Source organism: Egretta garzetta, unplaced genomic scaffold, assembly GCF_000687185.1.
Source record: "Egretta garzetta isolate BGI_Z169 unplaced genomic scaffold, ASM68718v1 scaffold101, whole genome shotgun sequence".
NCBI lineage: Eukaryota > Metazoa > Chordata > Aves > Pelecaniformes > Ardeidae > Egretta > Egretta garzetta.
In genome coordinates this window covers 2,004,189-2,028,157 of record NW_009258666.1, presented here as the reverse complement: position 1 = coordinate 2,028,157, position 23,969 = coordinate 2,004,189, and the positions used below count along the sequence as shown (strand labels likewise).

The following is a 23,969-nucleotide window of genomic DNA, read 5'->3' as shown; positions in this document are numbered from 1 at the left end:
ACCCCAGAAGTGTTCGTGTTCTCCAGAGCCTCTTCGGCTTTGGGAGAAGGAAATCTCGGTTAAGTAACTCAGACCTGGCAGAGGAGTTAGAGACAGCTCTAGGTTCGCTTATACAGTACGTGAGTAAACAGAGGAAAAGAAGCAGGACAACCAGTGAGTGAGTGGGGCCGTCGTTTCCAGGTGTGCCTGCCTCACAGTGCTCTATTTACATAAATTACAGAAATTTCATATATATTTTTTCTCTGAAGCCCAATTAGACAAATATCTACCTATATATAATATAAAAAATACAGAGATTTGACTTTTTTTTTTTGAAGTAAAATGTACATGATCCAACTGTGAGCAGGAGGTAAACCTGAAAACTCAGGCCTGTTGCTACTGAAGTTAACACCGCACACAACACCGCTGTCAAGTGTAGCTACGTACTCTTCCTCCAACCCATAAAATGATCCACCCCAACCCAAGGCAGAAAAACAACCCCCAACCAACCCAGAACTCAAAACATGTTTCTGATGGGAAAAAAAAATAAAATATTTCAAGTAAAGATGAAGATGGGTTTCACCATTTCAACAGTTCCACGACATCAGTCAGTAGCAACGCAAACGCAGCCTGTGCAACGGCAGCTGTGCTTCCTGTTTCAAAAACCACCCATGCATCCCGCCCCTCTTCATAGTTACCATCTTTGGGGTCTTGTTGCTTTTTTTTTTTTTTCCTCCTCCTCCTTGGAAATACCACTAGCAGTTCTTGAAAGAACAAAATAAAAAAAAAAATCTAGACAAAGGGAAGAAGCCTTCCCCCCAGAAAAAAAAAAAAAAAAACAAACAGATCTTCCCAGGAGTGGGAGAACTTCCCGTTTTTTTCTCTGTCCATTTACAGTATTTCAGGGGAACTTGGCCCAGGTCCAACAGGACTGTCCACTGAAGGAGGGTCGCAGAAAGGCCAGGGCTCAACTTTGCTCTTGGCAAATTAAGAGTCTTTAATAAAGAGTAACATGTGCAAAAAAAATTAAATAGATCAACCCAGGTTTCCAGAATTATTGTTGTGAGAATGCTTACGTTCTATTTGTGTTCTTACCCAACCCAATGCTGAAATCTCAATTAAGTACCCGAGGTAAAAAGTGACATTTGGGAGAGATCACCACAAAGAAAAAAAAAAACAAACCACCAAGAGGTGCAATCTGTTACCTCAGTGTCCTTCCTCCACCCAGATGCCTGCTTTGAAGATATGTATGCAGCAGCAAAAAGGAAAAAACCAAAGTGTAAGAATATCCCCTCCTCTCTGTGAGGATAAAGCACTGTTTCTAGTTGTTTGAAGGAAGAATTGTTTCCTAACAGGTGGAGTGGACATTCAGCCTTCCGTTTGCAAGAAGGGGATGGGACGATCAGCTGCTCCCAAGTTGCTTTCCGGCAAGTTTGTGGTGTTCTTTTCCTCCGGGCACATTATAGCTGGAAACCTTCCATGGGGGCTTCGGGCTGCTGGAAGATGAATTGCTGCTGGTTCTCGTCTACCTGGGGAGCTAGAGCGGAGTCATCCTCTACTCCAAAGTAGTGCTCAATCAGGTCAAAGGCCTTCTGGTAGATCTCCTGGTTCTCGTGGCTCTGTAGGAACTCTATCTTATCCAAACCTTGGAGGGGAAGGAAAAAAAAAAAAGTGGAATGCAATGAAACAAGGAGATCCCGCTATTTACAGTCCCACATCCACCCTCAACCCTCACCCCTATTTGCTGCAAGACCTTTGTGTTAGATGTGCATTTTGTGAGCAGCGCTGGCATCCAAAGCTAACTGTTCCAGAGCTGCTTGTGGATTTCATCCGTATCAGGCAGCATTAATGTCATTTCAATAGTAGGTTTAGCTGACACAGCCACAGCAGATGTGCTCCCAGCTGGAGACTAAGCCAGATTTCAGTGAAATTCAAACAACTGGCTGTGAACAGTTTGGTAGCTGCAGGGGGTAGGGAGGGGAAAGAAGCGGGGCCCGTCCCAGTAGCCTCCAGCAGAAGGGCAGCAACAGCTTTAGCCACCCTAATTCAATCCACCGCCGAACAGAAAGCATCCAAGCACAATACACTCTCAAGAATTTCAAGAATTATTCTTACTGGGAGAATCAGGACACAATGTAACAGCCAGTGAGAGCACAAATCAGACACTGGCAGTGCACAGGGAGTTTCAGACCAAAATAGGAACTGCTCCTCAAAGCTTCAAGAGCAGGACAAAAAAAACCTCCACCAAATTAAGTCTCTCCAGGGAAAAGCTAAGTCTCTCTGGATTTCCACTGTACAGCTACAACTGGGTACAGTTAGAGCAATCTTAGACCCAGAAGTGTCACTTTGTTTTACTTAGCTCAGCTTATTTCTGATTAATACTCCCAGCTGGTGCAAGGCACAATTATCAACTTGGCCTCCAGGTCTAGGGAGCTTGGATCAGGAGTATGGTCATTTTTACTTCCAAGTATTTTGCCCTACGCCCAGTTGTAAGAGCCTAACAAGACAGACTGTCAAAACAAGTATTGGCTAGTTTAGAATATGTTAAATTCTTTAACACAGCAGAAAAGCAACCAACAAAACTAGCCAACACCTTTCAATGCATCCTCTGGTGTTCAAAGTCAGTAGCACCACGGCCACCACCTACCATAGGCCTCCTCAATCAGGCTACAGTAGGGGTTGATGCCTGTCCCACTCTGGTTGGCTTCCTGCTCTCCAAGCCTCAGGATGTTCTCCAGGCCGTTCAACGCCACCTGAACAATCTTGGAGTCCATGACAGTCAGCAGGTCACAGAGAGGCTTGATACAACCCAAATTGACCAAGTATCTGAAGAGAGAGCACCAACAGCATACACTTGTCATTTAGGATCTAGCAAGCATCACCTTTACTCAGAGAGAGCGAGAGGAATGAGTCTAAAATACAAAAAGTTACCTTACAATGTATTTTTAGTGTTCTGCCAGGGTTAATTTTTATCCACTTATTTGCATTTGTATACACACCCCCTCTTTTAAGAAACCTGCTAACTCCATTTGAAATCCAGGTGCTACTCAAATCAAGTCCACACTGGAATTTAATCCCTCATCAAGTCTGGACATTTAGCCTAGTCTAAGCTATCTAAAGGTGGGGGGGAAGTAGTTTGGACTGGCTTAGCCTTACTCAGAAGGAAGCTACAATTTACAGCACAGTATACAATATATACAGCACCCAGCTACAGCTTCGCCCACATCTCAGGTACGCTCTCAGACATTCTCCAATTACTCCTTTTCTACCTCTCTTGCAGTTCCCATAAAGACACAGCTACTGTGCCTTCAGACAGATTTCCCCTAAGAGGAGCCACAGGGAGTACCTGATCTGTTCGGGAGTTCCTCCTGACGTTGCGTTTGTAATAGCCCATGCTGCCTCTTTCCTCGTCCGGAATTCTGCTTTCTGCAAGATTTCTATCAGTACCGGGAAAATGTTTGCGTCTATGACTGCCTGGGGAGAGAGAGTAGCAGGAAGCGTTTGAATTGGCAACACGGTCTAAAAGACTGTTAAGATCCAGATACAAGGAAGAAATTCTTTACACTGAGAGTGGTGAAACCCTGGCAGGGGTTGCCCAGATTGGGGGTGGAGGCCCCATCCCTGAGAACATTCCAGGCCAGGTTGGACGGGGCTGTGAGCAACCTGATGTGGTTCAAGGTGTCCCTGCTCCCTGCGTCGGGGTTGGACTGGATGGCCTCTAGGGGTCCCTTTCAACCCAAACCATTCTATGATCCTATGATTTTCCAATGCAAAAGAACTTTCCAAGCTATACCCTTCAGCAATTTCTCCATTTTATTCCTCAGACAAATCCTATTAACACGAGATTCAATTCCATAACCAGCACAGCAGACAATCCCTATTACTGCATCAATACTGTAGGAACACTTTCATCACTTATCTGCCTCTGTATGTAGGTCATTAAAAGGATAATTAAAACTCAACAAGCTCCAGCTTTTCAAAGGGGTATCTCTAATTGAGCATGGAGAAGTAGGGGCTGTATCTCCTCTTATTCCAAGGAACAATCCAACCTGTGGGACTCCTTTCAGCCTAGTCTTTGTTGGTACAATTAACAAGCTTTTTTTTTTTTTAGCTCATTTGGCAGATGGCTTGGGAGCAGCAAATGTGCAAATGACTGCAGAATAAGAGATGTGAAAACCAGCCTCTAAGTGTCAGATAAGGAAAAAAAAGTTGCAAATCTTTAATGCTGAGCTTGGAATCCAGGATCATTACAGATGGGCTGGAGACGACTGTACCTGTATTTGTGCTCTGTTTCCTGCTGTGATGTTAGATATAGTCCAGCAGGCTTCTTTCCTGATTGACTCCTTGGGACTGCTTAATAAATGAAGTAGACAAGGCAAGGCTGAACAGTTCAGAATCACCTTTTGAGAAAGAATACAGAAGTGAGATCACAGCTATCAGGTACAGAGCTAAATGCTTTCGATTTTCACACGGTGAATGCGCTATACGGGCACTGCATTTCCCCGCAAGTCAGTCATTCCCCCTCACCTGGGTCTGGATGTCGTCCCCCGTCACAATGTTGCCAACCGCTCGCAAAGCTGGGGAAGCCACTTTGTAGTCATTGTGCCTGCAGGAAAAATGGTGCGAGGACAAAACATCTGTCAGATCACACATGCCTGGATATTCAGAAGATTCTCTCCCCAGTATTTCATCTGCGTCATTTACTTACAATTCCATCCCCTAGCATATAGAAACATACAGCAAGTTGACCATATTGCCACTGAATAAGCAGAGACTGAAGACAAACTTGCAATACAGACACATTTTCATCCTTAACATCCTAACTCCATCTTCAGGTTAATGACAGATCTCACCTTTCACATCGCCTTCCTGAACAAAGATGATGTTAACCTAACGAGAACACCCAGAATTTTTCAGGATAATTTTGGAAGCAAGTACCTTGCAGTTCTACCAATTCTGATGATGTGAAAGAGGCCCATTCAAACTGCACACAGCAAACATTTTTGTCCGAGTTTCCATATAGATATCAGAGAAACAAAGCCAAGCTGACTTGTGCTAGACACTCTTCTTTGCCACACTTGGTTTGGACTTGATGATCTTAAAGGTCTTTTCCAACCAAAGCGATACTACGATTTGCCCAGTAACTAGGCTTCCATAAGCATATTTGAAGTCTGAGAGCAGAAGACTCCCTGCAGTCCTCTCTCCTTTCAGAGACTGTCAGTCCAACCTCTAAGTTCTTCCCAGCCACACTATTAACTAGCATTCCAGCACTAGAAAATACTCTGCTTCTCTCAGAAAGAAAAGCCAGTAAACTACAGCTCTTGACTGGCTTCAGACCCTCCTACATAACTGCTCCAAAGTCAGCTAAGGTACCCATTACCCAAATCCTGTGCCCACAGGAGGTGGAAAGAAGGCTCTGATGGGTTTTGATACGAACTCATGCTCAGTCACATGCTTCCCAGTCTCACTGGACTGAAGGAGTGAGACAAGATACTTACATTAACAGCTCCACCAGTCGCCGACACACTCCCGAGTCAATAACTGCTTGAATTTTCTCATTGGGGCCATCTGATAAGTAGGAAAGAGCCCAACACGCATCTGCCAGCAAGTCAGAGTCACTGTTGAATAATAATCGGGACAACACTGGCAGGCAGGGAGATACCTGCAACAACAGCCACCACCCCAGGTTAGTCACATTCTGTCAAGGCCCACCATATTTGCATGCAAACACCACGTGGCTACACTGACTGGCAAGGCAACAGGTCCTGAATGTCCAGAGTTGCCATCCCCAAAGTCAGCAGCTTCCTTGCTGGTTCACATACCTCGTAATCAGAGAGCCTAAAGTTACCTCAACAGCTTTATTACTAAAATTACATCCCTTCCTCTTGGACCAAGTCTAAACTCTCGAGACAAGTGCTACCATTTGGAAGCTCCTTACATTTCCTACGTAAGAGCACTGCTTAATAACCCTAAATAGCTCAGTATTCAGAGCAGCAGCCATCAACAGTTACACCCCTGAATACCTCAATCATTTGCAAGTGGTTTTCACATTTACACTCAACTCAGATTTCACCCCTCACCACCAGCTTCCCAGCTTTGACACATGAACTTTCATTTAAAAAAAAAAAAGTGAAACACATCAATCTTGGAACATTTTTGTTCTACCAGAGAAGGATGGGACACCTGAAAGGCCAGCAGAACCTTTGGTTCATGTCAGTAGCAAACCAGGGAAGAGGAAAGCTACCACAGCTCCCATGTAGCTACAGGAGTCCTGTTTTGTAGCATTTAGAGGCCTCAATCAAGTTTTTAGTCACAATTTAAGTGAAGTCTCAAACTTCCAGAGTTCATAACAGGGTTCAGAGAAGCCCACAGTGTATGCTATCTTGCAGGGAAGCCTGGGCTTGCCCCCTCACTTCAGGGGTCCAGCAGATGGGCTGCCAATAGAGCCAGGCAGAAAATGAAACAGGCTTTCAAGTATCTGCTGAACAGTAAGATCAACCTCACCCGGAAGAACCTCACCCTGTTCCCTCCCAGAATGACAGCCAAAAATAATTTAGACAAACATCTTAACTGGGTGTCTCCCCATCACCTGTCTGCCAACAAGGCATTTATTCTCACCTTATCAAATTCAGGTGGTGGACTCTTTCCTCTGCACAAGTTTGACAAGGCCCAGACAGCATTTCGTGTCATTGTCAACCTGGTGGACTTCGTAAGGAGCCTAAAGAGACAATTACCATGAATTATAATCCTTGATGTGGAAGCCAGCAAGGGAATCAAAAGAAGGAAAACTAGAATGATACTAAGGAAATCAAACCACTACTCCACTCACTGTAGCTCAAGCCATGCTGCTTGTCACTTGAGCCTCTCAATAAGCAAGAAGAGAAGGGACATGCAACTACTTCTTAGGATAAATAGCTATTATTCCTAACAACATCAAGTGACATGGTTCAGGAAGGCAAGTTCCACATTAGACAAGTTGCAGAGGAAGGGCACGTTAGTCTAATGCAGTTCCAAGTTCAAATTCAGCCCAGGCAGACACTCGCACCCCTATCTGAGGTCAGACGGTCCTCACTAGAGGCCAATTGACACAAACTGCTGTCTCTCATCTCTAATGAGGACAGCAAGTCCCATGGGCTGAGGTCTTCAGTCAGCAATCGCTGTGGGCAGGTGACCAACAGAAGTAGCAGTGTAACAATCCAAGTCACTTGTGACAAAGCATCAGTTTGCCAAGGACAGGATAAAGTAAAGATTAATTCTTTGCAGAGCAGTGAACAGTCCTTGAGAGCACGCTCCTGACAGATCTTCTGACTGCGGCAGGTATGCACCACATTTAAGAGCTGCAGAGGCAAGCTGGGTGCAGAGTCCTGCTCCCCTTCCTTAGTCCTAGAGGAGCCCCCTCAGGCAAGCACCTGAAATCCACAGCATAAGCACAAAGAGCAGGCATCTGGAGGGATGCACAGTGAAACAGCAAGCCCTGTGACTTCAGAAAGCCAAGCACACTGCAACAGCACCCACTTCAGATTCAGAGCAGTGTAAAGGTTTGTGAGAAGGCATGTTATCTACCAAGTCCCGCTCCATTTATCAGATACTTGTCTGAACTGCCAGTTTGTCTGGTACCAGTGGTTTGATTCCCAGTGAACATCACCACACATTGCTCGGGAATCTATTCACCCAGCTCAAATCTTGCTCTGCTGCAGTACAATGGGACTTCAAGAACTGTTTTGGCAAGTATTCATGGCTACTCACATTAATAAGGGAGGAAGAATAGCGCAGTTAAGGACATAATCTCTACACACAGAGCTGTCTCCAGCAATGTTCCCCAATGCCCAGACAGCCTGAAAGGAAACAGCAACAGTTTTAGCATTCACGCAGTTTCTGAACAGAGGAAGAAAAGGGTAGTGTGCTAAGAAAGCATTTTCCTGTAATTCCAGGCAAACGATACTTCAATTTGCGGTCTGAAGCCAGTTGTTAGACACTGGCCACTCATTTTGAACACTGCATTTTAACCATGTGCAATCTACTGTGGTTTCCCTAATCCCAAACGAAGAAGTGAACCTTACCTGTTCTTGAACATCCTCAAAGTCAGAGTTTAATAGCTCTATAAATATAGGAACTGCCCCAGCCTCAATTACTATTTTTGTTTGTTGGGAAGTTCCTGATGCAATATTCGTCAGTGCCCACGCTGCTTCAAACTGAAACAAGCAAATAAATGACAAAAGTATGAATAAAGTAACTCTGAGTTAGCAAAGTATTTACCATTAAATTTTGGCTACAGTTCTTTCAACTTCTCCTAAAAAGGTTGAGAGAGCAAGCAAGCATATCGCAACAGAACACCTCAACACTCAAAGGAAAGGATTTTATTTTCCTGAGCAATAAGAAAGCCACATCTGCTAAACGCTTTCTCAGAGGCTACAGCTTCTCAAAGGATTAGCAAGTGAAGACATTACCATCAGTCACATTCACCTATACATCGTTTCACCTATACAACTATTTTCCAGCAAGAAAAGTGAAGACACATGGTGCAGACACACGTGGAGCAGAAAGCTTTCCATGTTTAATGCAGACTAGCCAGTTCTAGCCCACCCTCTCGTCTGGCTGACACCACAAAGATGCCTTGAGTCAAGTGAAGCTGACCAGCAAGTTCCCTGCTTTTGCCACTCATTCTTTTAAACCAAAGAGAGATTTCCTTGCAGTTCTTCTTGGAAGTAAGCCCCTATGATACAGCCTTGGGCCAGAGGGCAGGAAGATAGATGAAGGCAGTCATCAACTCGGATCCAATTCCATGTATGGAAGCGTCTTTAACCCCTACAACGTAACTATAGTTATTACCAAGCTGGAAGGAATCTCAAGAAGCCATCTAGTCCATCCCTCTGCCCCACGGCAGGATCAGCACTACCTCAGCCATTTCTAACACATTTATTCCCCCCCTCCACTGGCTTCCAGCAGAAATATCAGACACAGGAAGGCCAAATTCTCTTCTGCTGCAGCTGAACTATGTTATTTTTGCCAGCATTCTTCCAAGAATTTAATTTAGAGCAATTTTTAATGTCCTTTTTTGCCTAAGCATTACAGGCTACCTTTTTCTTCTCCTACACATCATATAACCTGCATCTTTGGGTTCAAGACATCACTTTTCCCTTATAGCACCTGTGGGTTCAAGTTCCCAAGCTGTGAAGGTTATACAGCTACATGCCAGGGAGAATTCATAACGCAACCTCCTTTACCTGTAGCGTGCAGTTTTCACTTCTTTTCAGGAATTCAACAAATCTGTCCACCACTCCCTGAGTGTTTATCACTTCATCTATTGGAGGATTCGGCTCTGAAATAGCAAGGCAGTGTCAAAACAGTATACAGGTCTAATGCAGGGTAATAACAAGCTTGAACTTTTACTGAATTGAATGATCTCAAGCTGGACAACTCTCCAGAATCACTGTACAATTCATACAACTGTAAATCATTAGCAATATACTAGATCATCAAGTTTCCAGATTATAACTTTCTTCCCCCCAGCTCCAAGCTGCTAAACTTCTGTATAGCAATACAAATGCTTGCAAAAGAAAGGCTATGTCAGATCCTACGGCGGGGATAAGATGAGTTATTTTTACCTTTGGAGAGTAGCTTCCTGAATTTCTGAGTGGTTGCTAGCTGTAGGTCAGGGTCATCTGAGAAAAGCATCTCTACCATCTCTCTTGTGATCACTCCCTCCTGAAAAGATGCAAGTGAGAAAGAACAATGGTTCCATTTCACACTAAGATTATTTAAGACATCACAGTCACGACAGCCTACTATGATTTTGTGCTTAGCTAGTAATCCAAAGATTCACAATTTGAGCTTACAGCACACTATTTACTTCCTGGCAGACTTTTCCAGTTCACTGTAGTAACATTTGCAACGTTCTCAAGAAGTGAGAAAACAAAACCATTGAGGTTTGTCAGTTCTGTGCAGTCCACAGCGCTAGATCTACCCGAAGGCACATTTGCAACAAGGAAAGGCATCTTACCCCACATGTCGTGGAACTAACATAGGAATCCACAAGGAGACTATCAAACATGGAGGCATCTTCACTGATCAACTCCACATTTCTTCTTTTAAAGAGCTGGCAGGGAACAAAACACAAGAGTCATTATTAGAAAGCAATGATGAACAGTCTTTATAACTAGACATTCTTGTTTCCCAAATGAGATACCATCAGCTAGACTAAACGCAACCTGAATAGAAAAGTAGTCATTAATAACAGCTCTGCACTCTGAAGACTAGTTTGGCATACAAACCCCAATAACAGAACATGCTAAGTCTTGCCCTCAGATATGCAAATACCCAAGTTGCTGAGACACTGGCACAGGCAAGTGCAGAATTTGACCTAACAAGTTAGGGAAACTGGGGAGAAGGCAGCTTGTAGATGATGCACTAATAGAGCAAACGTTTAGTCTGAGCCACATACACTACCTGGGAATCACCTCTTACTTTCATAGACCTCCAAGCCAAAAAAACCAGCTCAGAGTTAAGAAATACACACAGCCCATACTTTCACTTGCTCTTCTTGCTTCTTGAGGAAATAACCCTATTCACTAATTAATAAAAAAACCTCAAAAAATACCCTTAAAAAACAAGGATCTGTGAACAAAAACCTCTAGTACCCCAAGGACAAAGTGCTTGGAGAGCTCTTGATGTGAGCTACACTCTGTACTAGGTACAAAGAAAAAAAAAGCAAGATCTCAGTTAGAACAGGAAAAATAAGAGGACTGCCAACGAACCTTAATGCACAGATCCTTGAAGATTCCAGTTTGGCAGCAGCACAATCGTGGTTGTGTTAAGGCTGTACACAAGCTAGTCAAGATGACAGTTACCTGTTGCTCTCGTTTCTGTTTGCGCAGTTGAATTCCTTCCTCTTCTCTTCTCCGACGCATTTCCTCGGGATTTAGGGCTTTGTTCTTGTAACTCTTCATTCGATAGTTATCCTTCGCAGGACTCGCCATGGTTTCTGTGAAGAGAAAGAGATACTTGCCTCAGATTTCTTGTCACTCTCTGCTCCTTTACCCACACGTCCTTTCTGACAAGGAAGTCTGTGCACATGGAATAGCTAGATTGAACAGACTTATTTGCAAGAGCTGGTCTCAAACACTGAAGTAGAAGCTTCAAGCTAGAATGTGATCCTAACCTTAGCTCATGTGATATGCTGTTATGGCAAGAGTGTTTCTAGGAAGCCCAAGAGTAGATTTACTCTTCTGAAAGGAACCTGGACCCAACTTCACAATACCAAGGACACTGCCCATGTGAAAGGCTTCTACTCAAGCAGCTTCACCGTCCTCAGGAGGTGCATAACTAAATTCTACTTTGGTTTTCAGCAGAAATAATTTCCCTCATATCATCACAGCATAAATCACACCTTGACAATTTTTTTTCCCCCATACCAGGAGTTTCACTGTGTACGCATGGCCAAAATCCAACAGCACTCACAGCAAACTGAGGCCTTGATTTTATAATAACAATAAAACCACCTTGCAAAAAGCAGAGCTATACATAACATACAGGCCACGTTTGTCCTGCCAGGTTTCTGCAAGTGTTCAGTACCTGACCTACTTATTTTGCTGCTTCATATCTGACTAATGCAGCACTTCAAACTCGATTACTTGTGTATTTGCCTCCTAGTCAGGGAAGTGACACTCCACTATTTGGCACAGTTAAAAGCAACCAGGGCCAAGCAGTAACCCGAGTACAGAAGGATATCAACTCCTCAGCTGCATCCAGCTGCAATCCACTGCTTTGACCATGTCGCCTCCTTTTTGCATCTTCCCAAACTCTCCCTTTCTCCCATTTATGATACAGATTATTTGCTTAACATCTATGCCTTTCTCAAGTCAGGAAGGAAGCAATCATGATACACAGCAAAGTGCCAATTAACCCTGAGACCAACTTCTCCAGAAGTCTGCTGGACACCAGTATCTTTGTTTTCTTCCAACTGCTAAGGGCAGGTGGAAGAAGTGTCCTGTGAAAGTCTGCAGTGCTATCTCCCTACCCCTCCTCTTTAGAGCTTTAAGCACTCCTCAGTCATGTTGCTTACAAAAAGTTTCAGTTTGACTTATCAACTGCCTCCAGCCATTCTGGAGCCCTTCCAAGATCAGCTGGAGAAGTTTCAGACCTTACTGCCCTCCTACTAGGAAAGCCCACAGCCAAGTCAAGAAACGACACATAAAATGTACAAATATCCAACATTTCACTGTTATGGAAAGAAGAAACAACTGGAAGAATTCATATTTTAACAGGAAAGGAAAGAAAATACTGAAAACAGCTGAAAAGACACCAAAGACTGAAAAAGTGAGACTCCATTTCACAGCATTTGCCTTCTAACAGGGCATTCTCTTCCCTAGCTGAAACACCAAGGGGACATTCTTCTGAAAAGCAATAGATAAAAACCCCACACCAAACCCCAAGTTCCTCTGGTCATTTGCAGACACACGTCCCTGGCCAACAGCCCTGACCCCACGCTGTCCACAGTTGTGAAACAGTTTTGAAGCTCAGCAACCAACAGTTGGACCCAGAAACACCACCAGGCTTGAAGAGGTGCAGCATGATAGGTTGCAAGTTTATTGGCACCTCTGAAGCTAAAAAAAAAAAGCTACCAACCACAACCCATCGTCAGTAAAAGCAGTATTTCAGTGCCAGGTTAGAAAGCCTTTTCCAGTAACTTGCTTAGGGCACTGCTATGGAAAAGGCATACAGCCTCAAAACTGCAGGATTGAAGCAATCAAATTACAGCAGGCTCAAGATCTAGCAAGACTTTACAGAAGTTTTACCTTCAGTCCCTTTCCTAAGTACTCCATTTTATAATGTCTGTCCTCAATAAAACTAAGGCAAGAAACCTACTTACAACACTAAACATGGCAGCTGGACTATACCTTGCCGACAGACTCACTGCGAAGCCTGTATTAAACCATTATTTTTTTTCCTGAGTTCATTTCTCCCAAGTCAGAGGTTCAGGGGAATAGCTGGCCTGTTTCTAGAGGTATTTGACAGCACTTTCCTCATTCTACAAAAAAAACCAAACAAACCACAAAACCAAAACAAAACCACACAACAAACATTTACATGGCAAAGAAAAGCAGAGCACAGGAATTATGAAACTGCTCCCACTTGTGCATCCCCTCTTCCCAGCAGCACTGTATGCCAAGATTGGAAGGAAGAGTTTATTATTTTTAACTGAAAAGCAGATAATTTGGAAGATAGAAGGCAAAGAAAATCTACAGGCTTTAGGGGTTTATATCTGATCTTACAGTAGCAAGGTGTGTCATCTGCATATAGATTTTAATTCAGGAAATGTATTTAAACTGCCGCTGTTTTGTCGGTGTATTCCTATTACCACCCCAACGCTAATGGCTGATTCAGCCACTCAAGAGAGTAAGAGTCGCTAGCTTAATTCTGAAGATTACAACAGAATCCCTAACAAAACCAAATTGGTTACCTCCCTTTGGAAAGCTAAGTCTCCCATTAAAAGGTAGTTTTTAAGAAAAGGAGGAGGAAAAAGTGATTAAGTGACTTAACGCTATACGCAGGATTACCAGCCAGTCAGTCATATAAATAGCTAAGTGACACATGACAGTTCAGCTGCCTCCAGACTTGCACAACCCCACTCAGCTGAGCACACCCCGCACCCTGTTCCGGGTGTCCAGAAAACAGGCAGAGACTCTTGGAGCACACTTGGCACACCCAGCACCTTGTAGTTTAAGGCTTTGTATTTCCAGAGCATCAAGGACACTGTGCTACTCCAGGGAAATCCCAAAGATACAACCAGCCCCCAGAGTGCTTTTTCACAATGGCTGTGTACCGGCACATCATCCTGCAGCAGTCTCTCTGGCACTTGACCTTTTATTTTCTCTCGCACACATTTATCTCTGCAGTTGATTTCCATTGACTTTTTCCAGTCTATCATCTGTGTCAATACTTTAATATTAGAATGCTAATTTGTTACATTACACCCCATTTCCATGTCAAGCCCAAACACATGAAACAAAACAGACAGCAGGATGCCAGGCACATACAAATCCTTTACTTAGTGTTTCAGTACAATCCAGCTCATCCAGTGTATCTGCAAGTCAGGCTTTGTCCTTAGCTCCGGTGTATCTGCAAGTCAGGCTTCGTCCTTAGCTCAAGCTCTATCAGGGTGAATACCCTCAAAACAATCCCACTAAGTCAGACTGTTGGGGTAATGTGGACTGTCAGATTAGGGAAAGCACTCATCGATGAGTGATGCACAGAAGGTACTCAAGCCACCGATTTTCACTTTGCATCCTAATATTGTTGTTCTGAGAAGTTTCACTTTTGCAAAAAAGTTCTCAAATTGAAAGTGGCAACGGAAACTTAAGCCGAGCAAGGTTCTTTAACTGCTGTCAAGTTTTAGCTACTGCATTTAGCAGCCACCTTAACCTCTACAAAATGCTGTCCTACTGGGACAGCACCTTGCACTGCACCTCTCCTAGGAAAGGTTTTTCTTCCGTAAGAACCAGCTAAGCCCTGCCTTAAATGAAGATAGTATCAGCTCACACCCTAGAATTACAAAATTGTTCTGATGTTGTTCCAGCCAGAACTCTGGGGCTCCAAGCTTACCTGCAGCACTCCAAAGAAGCTGAGCAATAAGGCTTGTTCCTTCTATACCACAGCGGCTCACCCAGAGCAATTTGTGCAGCCTGCAGCTGCTCTGGGTACCCTTTTTTCCCCAAGACCACACCAAACAGACTGCGTACCAGATAAACTCTTCTGGCAGTGCCCGCAGCTTGCTCACCACTTATCTCTCCCCAGAAGCCACCCCCCCGACCATCCTTCCTGGCACAACAGGTACAGGTACCCATCCACGTGACAGGGAAAGGTTACAGGCACCCCAGCAAAGGTGCCTGGGGCACACTGCTGTGAGCCCATCTAACAGCTTGCTGAAGAAAGAGGACAGGCTTACTGCACGTCTTCCAAATATCTCAGTGCATGGCAATGAGAGAGGGATATGCAGGCATTTGGACAGTATGGCCAGACACCACGATCCCAGCATCGTCCCTTCACAACAGGCATAAAGCCATATTTTCACCCCCAGAGCTGCTCAGGCAACAAGCTAAGCTCAACCCTGCCTGCCCAGGTGCAGAAGCACGCCTGTGCGGGAGCAGTACTGTCAGGCAAGGGCCAGAGCTTGCCCTGTTCTACTACAACATCAGCACAGCATGAGTATGTTGTTAGAAAAGAAAGGAAAACAACAGATTAGGACAGAATTAGAACAAGGCACCTCCTCCATCAGTGGAAACAGAAACATAGCTTTATTCAAAACCAGCAAAAGCCAGTCCAGCTACTTACGTTTCAGGCCTTTGCTTGTACTTCATTCCTACCATCCTAGCCTCCTGCTGCAACAGACAGCCTAGTTTTCTAGGAACCTGGTCTCCTCCAAGTTCAGCATCCCTTGGATTATCCTGGAACAGTACAGTCTTTACCCTTTCCTTTTTCACTGGTCAATTAGAACCGAATGCTGAAGTCCCTTTGAAGTCCCCGCCTCAGTATTACACTGCCATTCCTGACCACTGGTTACAGAGGGGCTCAGCGCTTGCCCCAACCTCTTCAGTCCAATTCACCTTCCCTAGGGCAGAATTAAAAACTGCAGAGGTAAAAGCATGCAAAAACTGCATTAAAAACCTGAGTCTGCAGCGCTTCCAACCCATCTCTTCCCAATGCCTCTGCAGAACAGTTCCACAAAACTACAAGAGTTTTAACTCTGTTTCCAAGTATGAAGAACACTTGAGAATCTGCTGCTTACACCAAAACCTCACAGAATTCACTCAAGAAAACAGTAAACTTAGACTTGCAAGATTGACTCCATTTAAAATAGTGTTTTGACCGAGCTTGGATGAAATAATCACTTCTGCTCTAGGAATCCCCTGCCCTCACAGTTCCCCAGGTCAGTGCCTTTTGTAGCCAAGAACCTCCCTGCATTAGTGAGCTTCGGTCACAGCAGCTCCACAGAAAAAAGTGACAGTATTTGCATTTCAATAGTTCTCCTATTGAGCATCCAAGCTCTGCACCTCCAGTCAGATCTGCCAACTATTAGCCCCAAGATGCCAAATCAGATATTGAATTCAGTGCTAAGATGACACATGAAATAGATCTAAGGTTTATCAGCCTGCATATGTAAAGATTTATTTCTATAACCTGAACACATTAACAGCAGGTAACCCCGACTCTGCAGGACAAATTTTGAAATCCATTTGTACATGTTTGATGTCTTGCTTTAATAAAGCACAGCTACGTAAAGCTTTACTCAGGCACCTCAGAGACCAGGCAGATGTAAGGCTCACAAAAAAATCAAAACACTTGCAAGTCCTGGCTCGGAGTGGCTCCTCTGTCCTGAGGAAAAGAGCAGCAATTGGAAAACTTGGGAGAAAAGCCAGAAGGGGAACATGTGCAAAGTGTCAGAAGCATTAGCTTTTATTTCTTAGCAACGTGAGCAGCCACGCAGGGTGACAGTCTCAAGGGAATTCTTAACTCCAGTTTAGTGACAGCTGATGAAGCCACTACCTGACCAGCTATGAACAAGGACCGAGACTGAAACAGGACGCAAGTTTAGATGCATCCCCATGATCCTGAGCCAGAGAGAGACAAGGCCAGTACCAGACAAGGAACTGCTCACTATTAACCAGGCACAAGCAAGTCGCTGCAGTGATCTGCATTTCAGAGCATGAAGCAACTGGCTGCCTTTCCAGGTCCATATTAAGCACACCTGTAAGCCCAATACTGATACACCTTTCAGGTTTGCAAAGTGAGTGAGTTAAAGCACATTTTTATAGCTTCTTTTAGAAGACTTGTTTGCCTACACCCTCAAAACTCACACAACTAAAAGCCCACATTAAGCCAATTCTTCCTTAGTCTCCCCAGAGAGAAAAATTGTCCAAATGGTATTTTAAAGCCACTATCAGATTGTGCTTCCTAGCATATAGCATATCTTTGGCATAGACATCAAGAAGCCCCATGCCAACAATTTCTGAATGCTAACACCTTTGGAATCAAATTAGTGACAAAAATTGGTGCATTAAAACCAAAGCAAGGCTTTATGAAGCTAATAATTCATACTGGAAATAACTTCAGGTGTTCTGTGAGCTAAGAATCCTCTTACAAGAGCTACAGGAGCAGTCCCAACTTTCGGAAGAAGCTTAACTGAGCCATACCTTTTCAATTCCTTGTGCAAAGGAAAGCCCCCTTGGGAAATGGAAGAAATTTGGCTCCTGCTGTAGGTTTTGTTTGCAATGGTTGGCTTCGCTGAGGACAAAAATTCCTCTAGTTGTCATGTAAACCAAATTACCAGCACAGGTTGCCACGCTCATCCTCATATATTGAAGGATGAGAAGGTATTTACCACTTAAAAGAAAGGAAAAACAGTGTGAAAGTTTGACTCTAAAGCTCAGCAGAGCACTCAAATCCTGTAAGCATTTGTGTAAAAGCCAACACAAGCTACAGCAGTTCAGCCAGAAAACTGTAATTCCAGGGTCATTACTGCCACACCAAGATTATAACGGCTTCTTAATGTTACTGGATCAGAAACCCAGCCTCGCTTCTTTCCAGCTGACTGATGCTCTTTCCATTTCTCTGCATTACAAAAAGCATTTGCTTCAAACATTTTTTCAGCTGCTGATTAAAGCCTCCAAGCTGAGTCACTGCAGGGACTCACATGTCTAAATCAGGACTTGTGCTGCTGAGTCAGACCAAAGTGACAGAGCAGAGAAACAGTTATGCTGACAGATCTGACAAGGCCTTTTTTAAGCCAAAACACCCTTTCACAAAGGTACTCTTCGTAAGATACCTATTACAGTTCTGTTGCTGGGCATAAAACACATACCCAAGGCCAAGCCTGGCCAGCCAGGAAGGCTGACAGCTGTGTGTTCGGAGTGGAAAAGGGTAATAGAATTATGCAAGTGTAAATGAATACACTTGATGAACTCCATCAGCACTGATCTGCCAATTAGTGCCCACTGGGTACATTTAAAGGCTTCCCAGCTCTGAGCAAGCACCAGGCTAGATGACCTCCAAGGCCCATTCCAACCTAAGCGTTCCCTGTGATAGTATAAACTCCACAGTTAACAATTAAGCCCCCACCTAAATTTGACAAGTAGCAGCAAAACACACTCGGCGAACTACTAAGTGTCGTTTGCCAAGCCTTACTGACTATATTCTTTGGGTTTCTCCTATCCAGCAGGAAGTTTCTCCATTTCATACGCTTACCTGAAAACACAGAGGAACCTCCCATCTCCTCCTGCCTCCCCGTTTGCACAGGCTCTGAGCTAAATACATATTCCTACAGCATCACACTCCTGCAAGAAAACCTACCAGCAGCACAGGAATGGTTACTGCTCTTTGCTGCCCTTGGTCTCCTCGTATTTTCTCAGACTGACCGAGTTACAAGGAAATAAGAGATCAACCACATCAAATTCACGTAAGTCACCACCCGCTTCTGGGGTGCCAAGGAGGTTCAGACACTGAAGAGGAAAGACAGGACTCCTGCAACAGGGCAGTAAGCTTGGCAGGCGTCTTTCTCCACAGGGTCTGTGTTCAACAAATGCCTGTGCTTTCAACACCATGCCCTCCAGGAACAGGAGACAGTTGAAGTAAACTGATTTAGTAGTAGTAGACATCAGAGCAGTTTGGATCACCCAAAGAAAATGAACCTTACCTTTAGAAGAACAAGCCAGGAGTGCTGAATCAGAGATTTAAGACTCTAGTCATCTCCCCTGACAATGTTAAAACCTACATGTGATATTCAAGCAATAATCTCCAATTACAGTTACTGAGGCATTTCATTTTAAAAGAAATCAAAGCATTTGTGATATTTTTGGACCTGGGGAGGAAGGACCTGTAAGAACATGCCAGTCACCTTCTGAGGCTGCACACCCAAGTCAATAGTGAGCAGTGGACATCAGGCTGACTACATGTCATTGCTTCACGAGCCCGCATTTCTCCAGAAGGCTTAATAGTTAACATTCGTAACTCAAACTCTTTATTTCTGCAGTCAGCTACTCAATACAGCTCTCAAGAACACACTGACAGTGAAACCCTGGAAACTTGATTCAGCATTTAGGTACGGCATGTCAGTTTTGAACGTACTTTCCTTACTGCTATCGCCCACTTAACAACTGAAAAGACAATCTCCAGCCACTTCTTCGTTTATCCTCCCATTGCCTCTTACTCTGTCAAACTACTGCCAAAGTCGCTGCTTTAAGTGAGCAAAAAACCAACAAAAGAGCGTTAGGCATTTCTGAAGTGTTTCAAAATCTAAAGTCTCTCTCCACCTCGCCAAGTCTATGGGCATTAATCGCTGGTTTCCTTGCAAATGTAGAGAGTGTCACAATTAGCAGAGCTTACGTGAACTTTGTTCTTATCGCCCATTTGTGAAGGAGTTCCTCAACTTTGAGAACAGAAACAAAAATTCTTCTGAAACTCAGATATGTAATGCATTTTACAGCACTCTATAGATGTGTCTTCAGCCGATTCTTAAGAGCTTAAGCACTCGCTTTACAACACAGCATAAAGGTTCTTCCTGACAGAAGCTACAGATACAGACTTGTTAACGTCTCTGGAGGATTCGCTCCTAGAAAAAAATATATCCAGGACAACTTTATGATTTCAGTTGAAACACAGAAGGGTAAACCTAAATAATCCATATTTCTTAAATACAAATTAATTTAAGTTGGTTATAACAATATGTAAAAGTAGTTGATTTGTACATACTGTATAAAAAGACAGCTCTGAACTGCTACCAGAAATTACCCAAGAACAGATCCTTACTGCAAAACTATCAATCAATTAATTTGAAGACAACAGAGGGGAAAAGCAGCTAAACAGATGTGCTTACAGGAGAACAACCACCACATAAGAAGTCCTGTCAAATAAGCAGCAACTCAAGGCTTTCCCTGTACAGCCCTGGAATTACCCCAGCTGCTGTTAAACCCTGGAAAAGCAGCCAAGTTCCATCATCCTGTCACTTGTGCAGGTCCGCTTTGCATGTTTGCTCTGCTGCTTTTATGTTCTCACACAGGTTATTCTAGTGTTTACTACAAATAAGCACAGGCAGAGCCAGTTCTCTTTCAGAGCTGTCTTAAACCCAGCCTGCCACCGTCCCCTGGCTGGGTGCTTCGCACACGGTACATGCTGTGCTAGTAAAATGCTTATCTGTGCGCCTGTTTGGCTGTCTGGTGCCGCAGCCACCATTGGCTCGCTCCCTTCTGTTTTAGCTACCAAGAGCCAGTGATGCGATATCACTGCTGGAATGCACAACAGCTTCGCTGATGGTGCTGGCTGTGGAGGGGGAAGGGAAAAGCAAAAATTCTTTTTGAGGAAAATTAAAGACTCCTACAGCACTCTTATCCTTCACTAGGGTCAGCCTAAGATTAGGATTCCTTTTAGGCTATCCGTGCCTTGATGTAAAAAGAACCCACCTTTTCCTCAGTCCAGTTCTCAATACACAGTAATTTCAGCTCCACTTTTTCATCCCAAAAATCTGAGGCTTGGGAGGCTTTAAGTCCTCTTCAACCTGATTTCAATGTTCTGAGACTTTCAGATTTTGTTAAGAGTGGATTAAGTATCAAGTACGACAGTGTCACCTGAGGCCACAGAGTCCTTTGTAACAGTTCTTAAAACAGAGATTAACTCCTTGACTAAATCAACTCAAACTCGATCCACGAGAGTCATAGGAGGTTAAAAACAACCAGAAACAGTCGGAGAAAAGTACAGAGGGCTACAAAATTCCAACAAGCTCGTCCTTCCCAACACGTGCTTTGCTCCAGAAGCAAACAGTACTGTCTGATTTGCTAAGCAAATTTGAGTTTATCTGGACATCACTAGGACAATAGCTTAAAGCTGAAGGAATTAGTACTTTCACTGTTACACTATTTTAATAGTTGCAAAGTTCGTGTTTGCTTTCCTGAACACAAGCAAACAAAGCAAAATAGCCAAACAACTAGATAAATTCATCAGCCGCAGAAGTTTTATTAAGAGCCGAGCATTACGTACTGCTCCACAGGCTAAACAGCCCTATAAAGGCATTTAGACATGTCATTTGCATAGCAAACAAAGAACAAACTGATGAGCATTTCTAGCAACACAGGCAAGACAAATATCACAACTGCTTACAAACACCACGGCACCTTCAACTGCACCACACAAGAAGGGGTAACAACATTACACTGCCACTATTTTATCCCATTAACCTAAAACAATGAAAAAAAGCAGTCTTAGTTTATTTTAATACTTAAGAAAAAGTTGCATTAGGATAATTCCAATGAGGGGAGTATTAAATTCTTGCTGTCAGAAAAATGTCCACTTCAAAATCCAAGAAGAAACAGGGAAGCAGTGGTGGGGAAGGATGGGAAGCTCCTTAGCAAGAACATCCTCAGCTCCAGATAACACAGGCAGTTTTCAGACATTCACCAACAGGCCTGAGGACATTTTTTCTACTCAAAGTTGCCAGTCAAGATTTTTACATCTCAAGCTATAAATTAAGTTGTAAAAGCTGTTTTGGACTGGGAGGTGCTGCAGCCATTGCATACACAGACTTGCGGCTGGTAACTTTTCCTGGAACATCACAGGACGGGTTTGAAGGCAGCAGGGGAGTTTCTGACAAGATCATTTTGATCAAGCAGCGTCCCACCCCAAAGAGCATTTTTAAGACTTCTCAAGGCACGTCTGGGTAAAAGACAGCGTGGCAGGTGAAACTGGCAAGACCTTAATCCTTACTTTCCACAGGATCCTTATTTGGCTTTATAGAGAATGTGCCTGCTACAGGCTTGGCTTTCCCATTCACCTCATCCATTCAAACCCTGTCTCGCTACTCAAAGCCGCAAGCAAAAGCCATCTCTCCTCCCCGAGTAGGAACCTTCAATTCCAGGCTACATCAAAAGTGACAAAAAAAAAAGTCTCCTGTTACTCAAGTACCTTTTGAAGGGCAACACTCAGTTATGATTTATTTGTAGCTAACAGAAAGAGCCATCTCCTACCCCTCTCAACCTTTAAGTATATTTAGTGGCATTGGTTATGAATATGCAGGCAAACTCCTCCACTACACTCCTCCCCTGCACAGCACCAGGCCACAGCATTGCCTGCACTGTCCGCGGTGACAGAGCGCACAGGGACAGCCTCAGTAAGTTTATGTTGACACTGCTGCTGAAGTTCTATTTTATGCAAGCTGCAACAGCCAAGGCCTTGCTGGGTTATCAGAACAGTGAACGGCTTAGTAGGACCCCACCAGAGCTCCGTTCTAAACTCTTAGAAGCTTCAGAATTTAAATGAAGATCAGCGATCGGCCAGTACGCCACAGAGCCTGTGATGAAGCTTCCATCACAGCAGCTCCTTCCCCAGCACCACCACTGCCTTCATGTCCTGTCCATCCCTCGTGTCCCGTCCATCCCCTCGTGTCCTGTCCATCCCCTTGGTCCCATCCATCCCTCGTGTCCTGTCCATCCCTTATGTCCTGTCCATCCCTCATGTCCCATCGCTCATGTCCCGTCCATCCCCTCGGTCCCGTCCATCGCTCATGTCCCGTCCATCCCCTCGGTCCCGTCCATCCCTTATGTCCTGTCCCATCCCTTGTGTCCTGTCCATCCCTCGTGTCCCATCGCTCATGTCCCGTCCATCCCCTCGGTCCTGTCCATCCCTCATGTCCCGTCCATCCCTCGTGTCCCGTCCATCCCCTCATGTCCCGTCCATCCCTCATGTCCCATCGCTCATGTCCCGTCCATCCCCTCGGTCCCGTCCATCCCTCATGTCCTGTCCATCCCTTATGTCCTGTCCCATCCCTTGTGTCCCATCCATCCCTTGTGTCCGGTCCATCCCTCGTGTCCCATCGCTCATGTCCCGTCCATCCCTCGTGTCCCGTCCATCCCCTCGTGTCCTGTCCATCCCCTTGGTCCCATCCATCCCTCGTGTCCCGTCGCTCATGTCCTGTCCATCCCTCGTGTCCCGTCCATCCCCTCGTGTCCTGTACATCCCCTTGGTCCCATCCATCCCTCGTGTCCTGTCCATCCCTTATGTCCTGTCCATCCCTCATGTCCCATCGCTCATGTCCCGTCCATCCCTCGTGTCCCGTCCATCCCTTATGTCCTGTCCATCTGTCATGTCCTGTCCATCCCTCGTGTCCCGTCCATCCCCTCGTGTCCTGTCCATCCCCTTGGTCCCATCCATCCCTCGTGTCCTGTCCATCCCTTATGTCCTGTCCATCCCTCATGTCCCATCGCTCATGCCCCGTCCATCCCCTCGGTCCCGTCCATCGCTCATGTCCCGTCCATCCCCTCGGTCCCGTCCATCCCTTATGTCCTGTCCCATCCCTTGTGTCCTGTCCATCCCTCGTGTCCCATCGCTCATGTCCCGTCCATCCCCTCGGTCCTGTCCATCCCTCATGTCCCGTCCATCCCTCGTGTCCCGTCCATCCCCTCATGTCCCTCCATCCCTCGTGTCCCGTCCATCCCCTCATGTCCCGTCCATCCCTCATGTCCCATCGCTCATGTCCCGTCCATCCCTCGTGTCCCGTCCATCCCTTATGTCCTGTCCCATCCCTTGTGTCCTGTCCATCCCTCGTGTCCCATCCATCCCTCGTGTCCCATCGCTCATGTCCCATCCATCCCCTCGGTCCTGTCCATCCCTTGTGTCCCGTCCATCTCTCGTGTCCCGTCGCTTGTGTCCCATCCATCCCCTCGTGCCCCATCCATCCCCTCATGTCCTGTCCATCCCTTGTGTCCCACCCCTCACACCCCTTTCCTTGTGTCCCATCCCCCATCCCTCACCTCCCATCCCCTCACGCCCTCTCCCCTCGCATCCCCTCTCGCCCCGTGACCCTCCATGGCCAACACACCACAGGTGGGTTTTTGAGTACAGAAACACTTAAAGACGTCCTTTTATTATAAAGTCCGTCACCAATGTGTCCTCGGGAGCTCTGCAGCTGCAGGGCTGGCAGTGGCAGGGGCCATCAGGTGCTGCGGGGCCTG

The 23,969-nt window shown here is 45.0% G+C and overlaps 1 protein-coding gene across 5 annotated transcripts in view; it reads right to left on the bottom strand.

The window, feature by feature from the left end:
* Positions 1-1,059: 1,059 nt before the first annotated feature.
* KPNA6 (karyopherin subunit alpha 6) overlaps positions 1,060-23,969 on the bottom strand; it is a 23,193-nt gene continuing 283 nt past the window's right edge. Inside the window, exons 2-15 of one of the 5 annotated variants that reach the window (XM_035903970.1) lie at positions 15,665-15,670; positions 10,734-10,960; positions 9,980-10,075; positions 9,585-9,684; positions 9,204-9,298; positions 8,040-8,171; positions 7,726-7,814; positions 6,598-6,697; positions 5,478-5,641; positions 4,507-4,585; positions 4,254-4,379; positions 3,326-3,453; positions 2,627-2,805; positions 1,060-1,624 (exon numbers count right to left, since the gene is read on the bottom strand). In XM_035903970.1, coding sequence (XP_035759863.1) covers positions 1,440-1,624; positions 2,627-2,805; positions 3,326-3,453; positions 4,254-4,379; positions 4,507-4,585; positions 5,478-5,641; positions 6,598-6,697; positions 7,726-7,814; positions 8,040-8,171; positions 9,204-9,298; positions 9,585-9,684; positions 9,980-10,075; positions 10,734-10,960; positions 15,665-15,668 — 1,704 coding nt within the window. In that variant the 5' untranslated portion in view covers positions 15,669-15,670 and the 3' untranslated portion in view covers positions 1,060-1,439. Of the gene's footprint in view, positions 1,625-2,626; positions 2,806-3,325; positions 3,454-4,253; positions 4,380-4,506; positions 4,586-5,477; positions 5,642-6,597; positions 6,698-7,725; positions 7,815-8,039; positions 8,172-9,203; positions 9,299-9,584; positions 9,685-9,979; positions 10,076-10,733; positions 10,961-14,026; positions 14,552-14,580; positions 14,746-15,664; positions 15,671-18,219; positions 18,788-23,969 lie in introns of those variants that run through there. The other 4 variants (XM_035903969.1, XM_009648527.2, XM_035903971.1 and 1 more) reach the window with 4 other exon arrangements.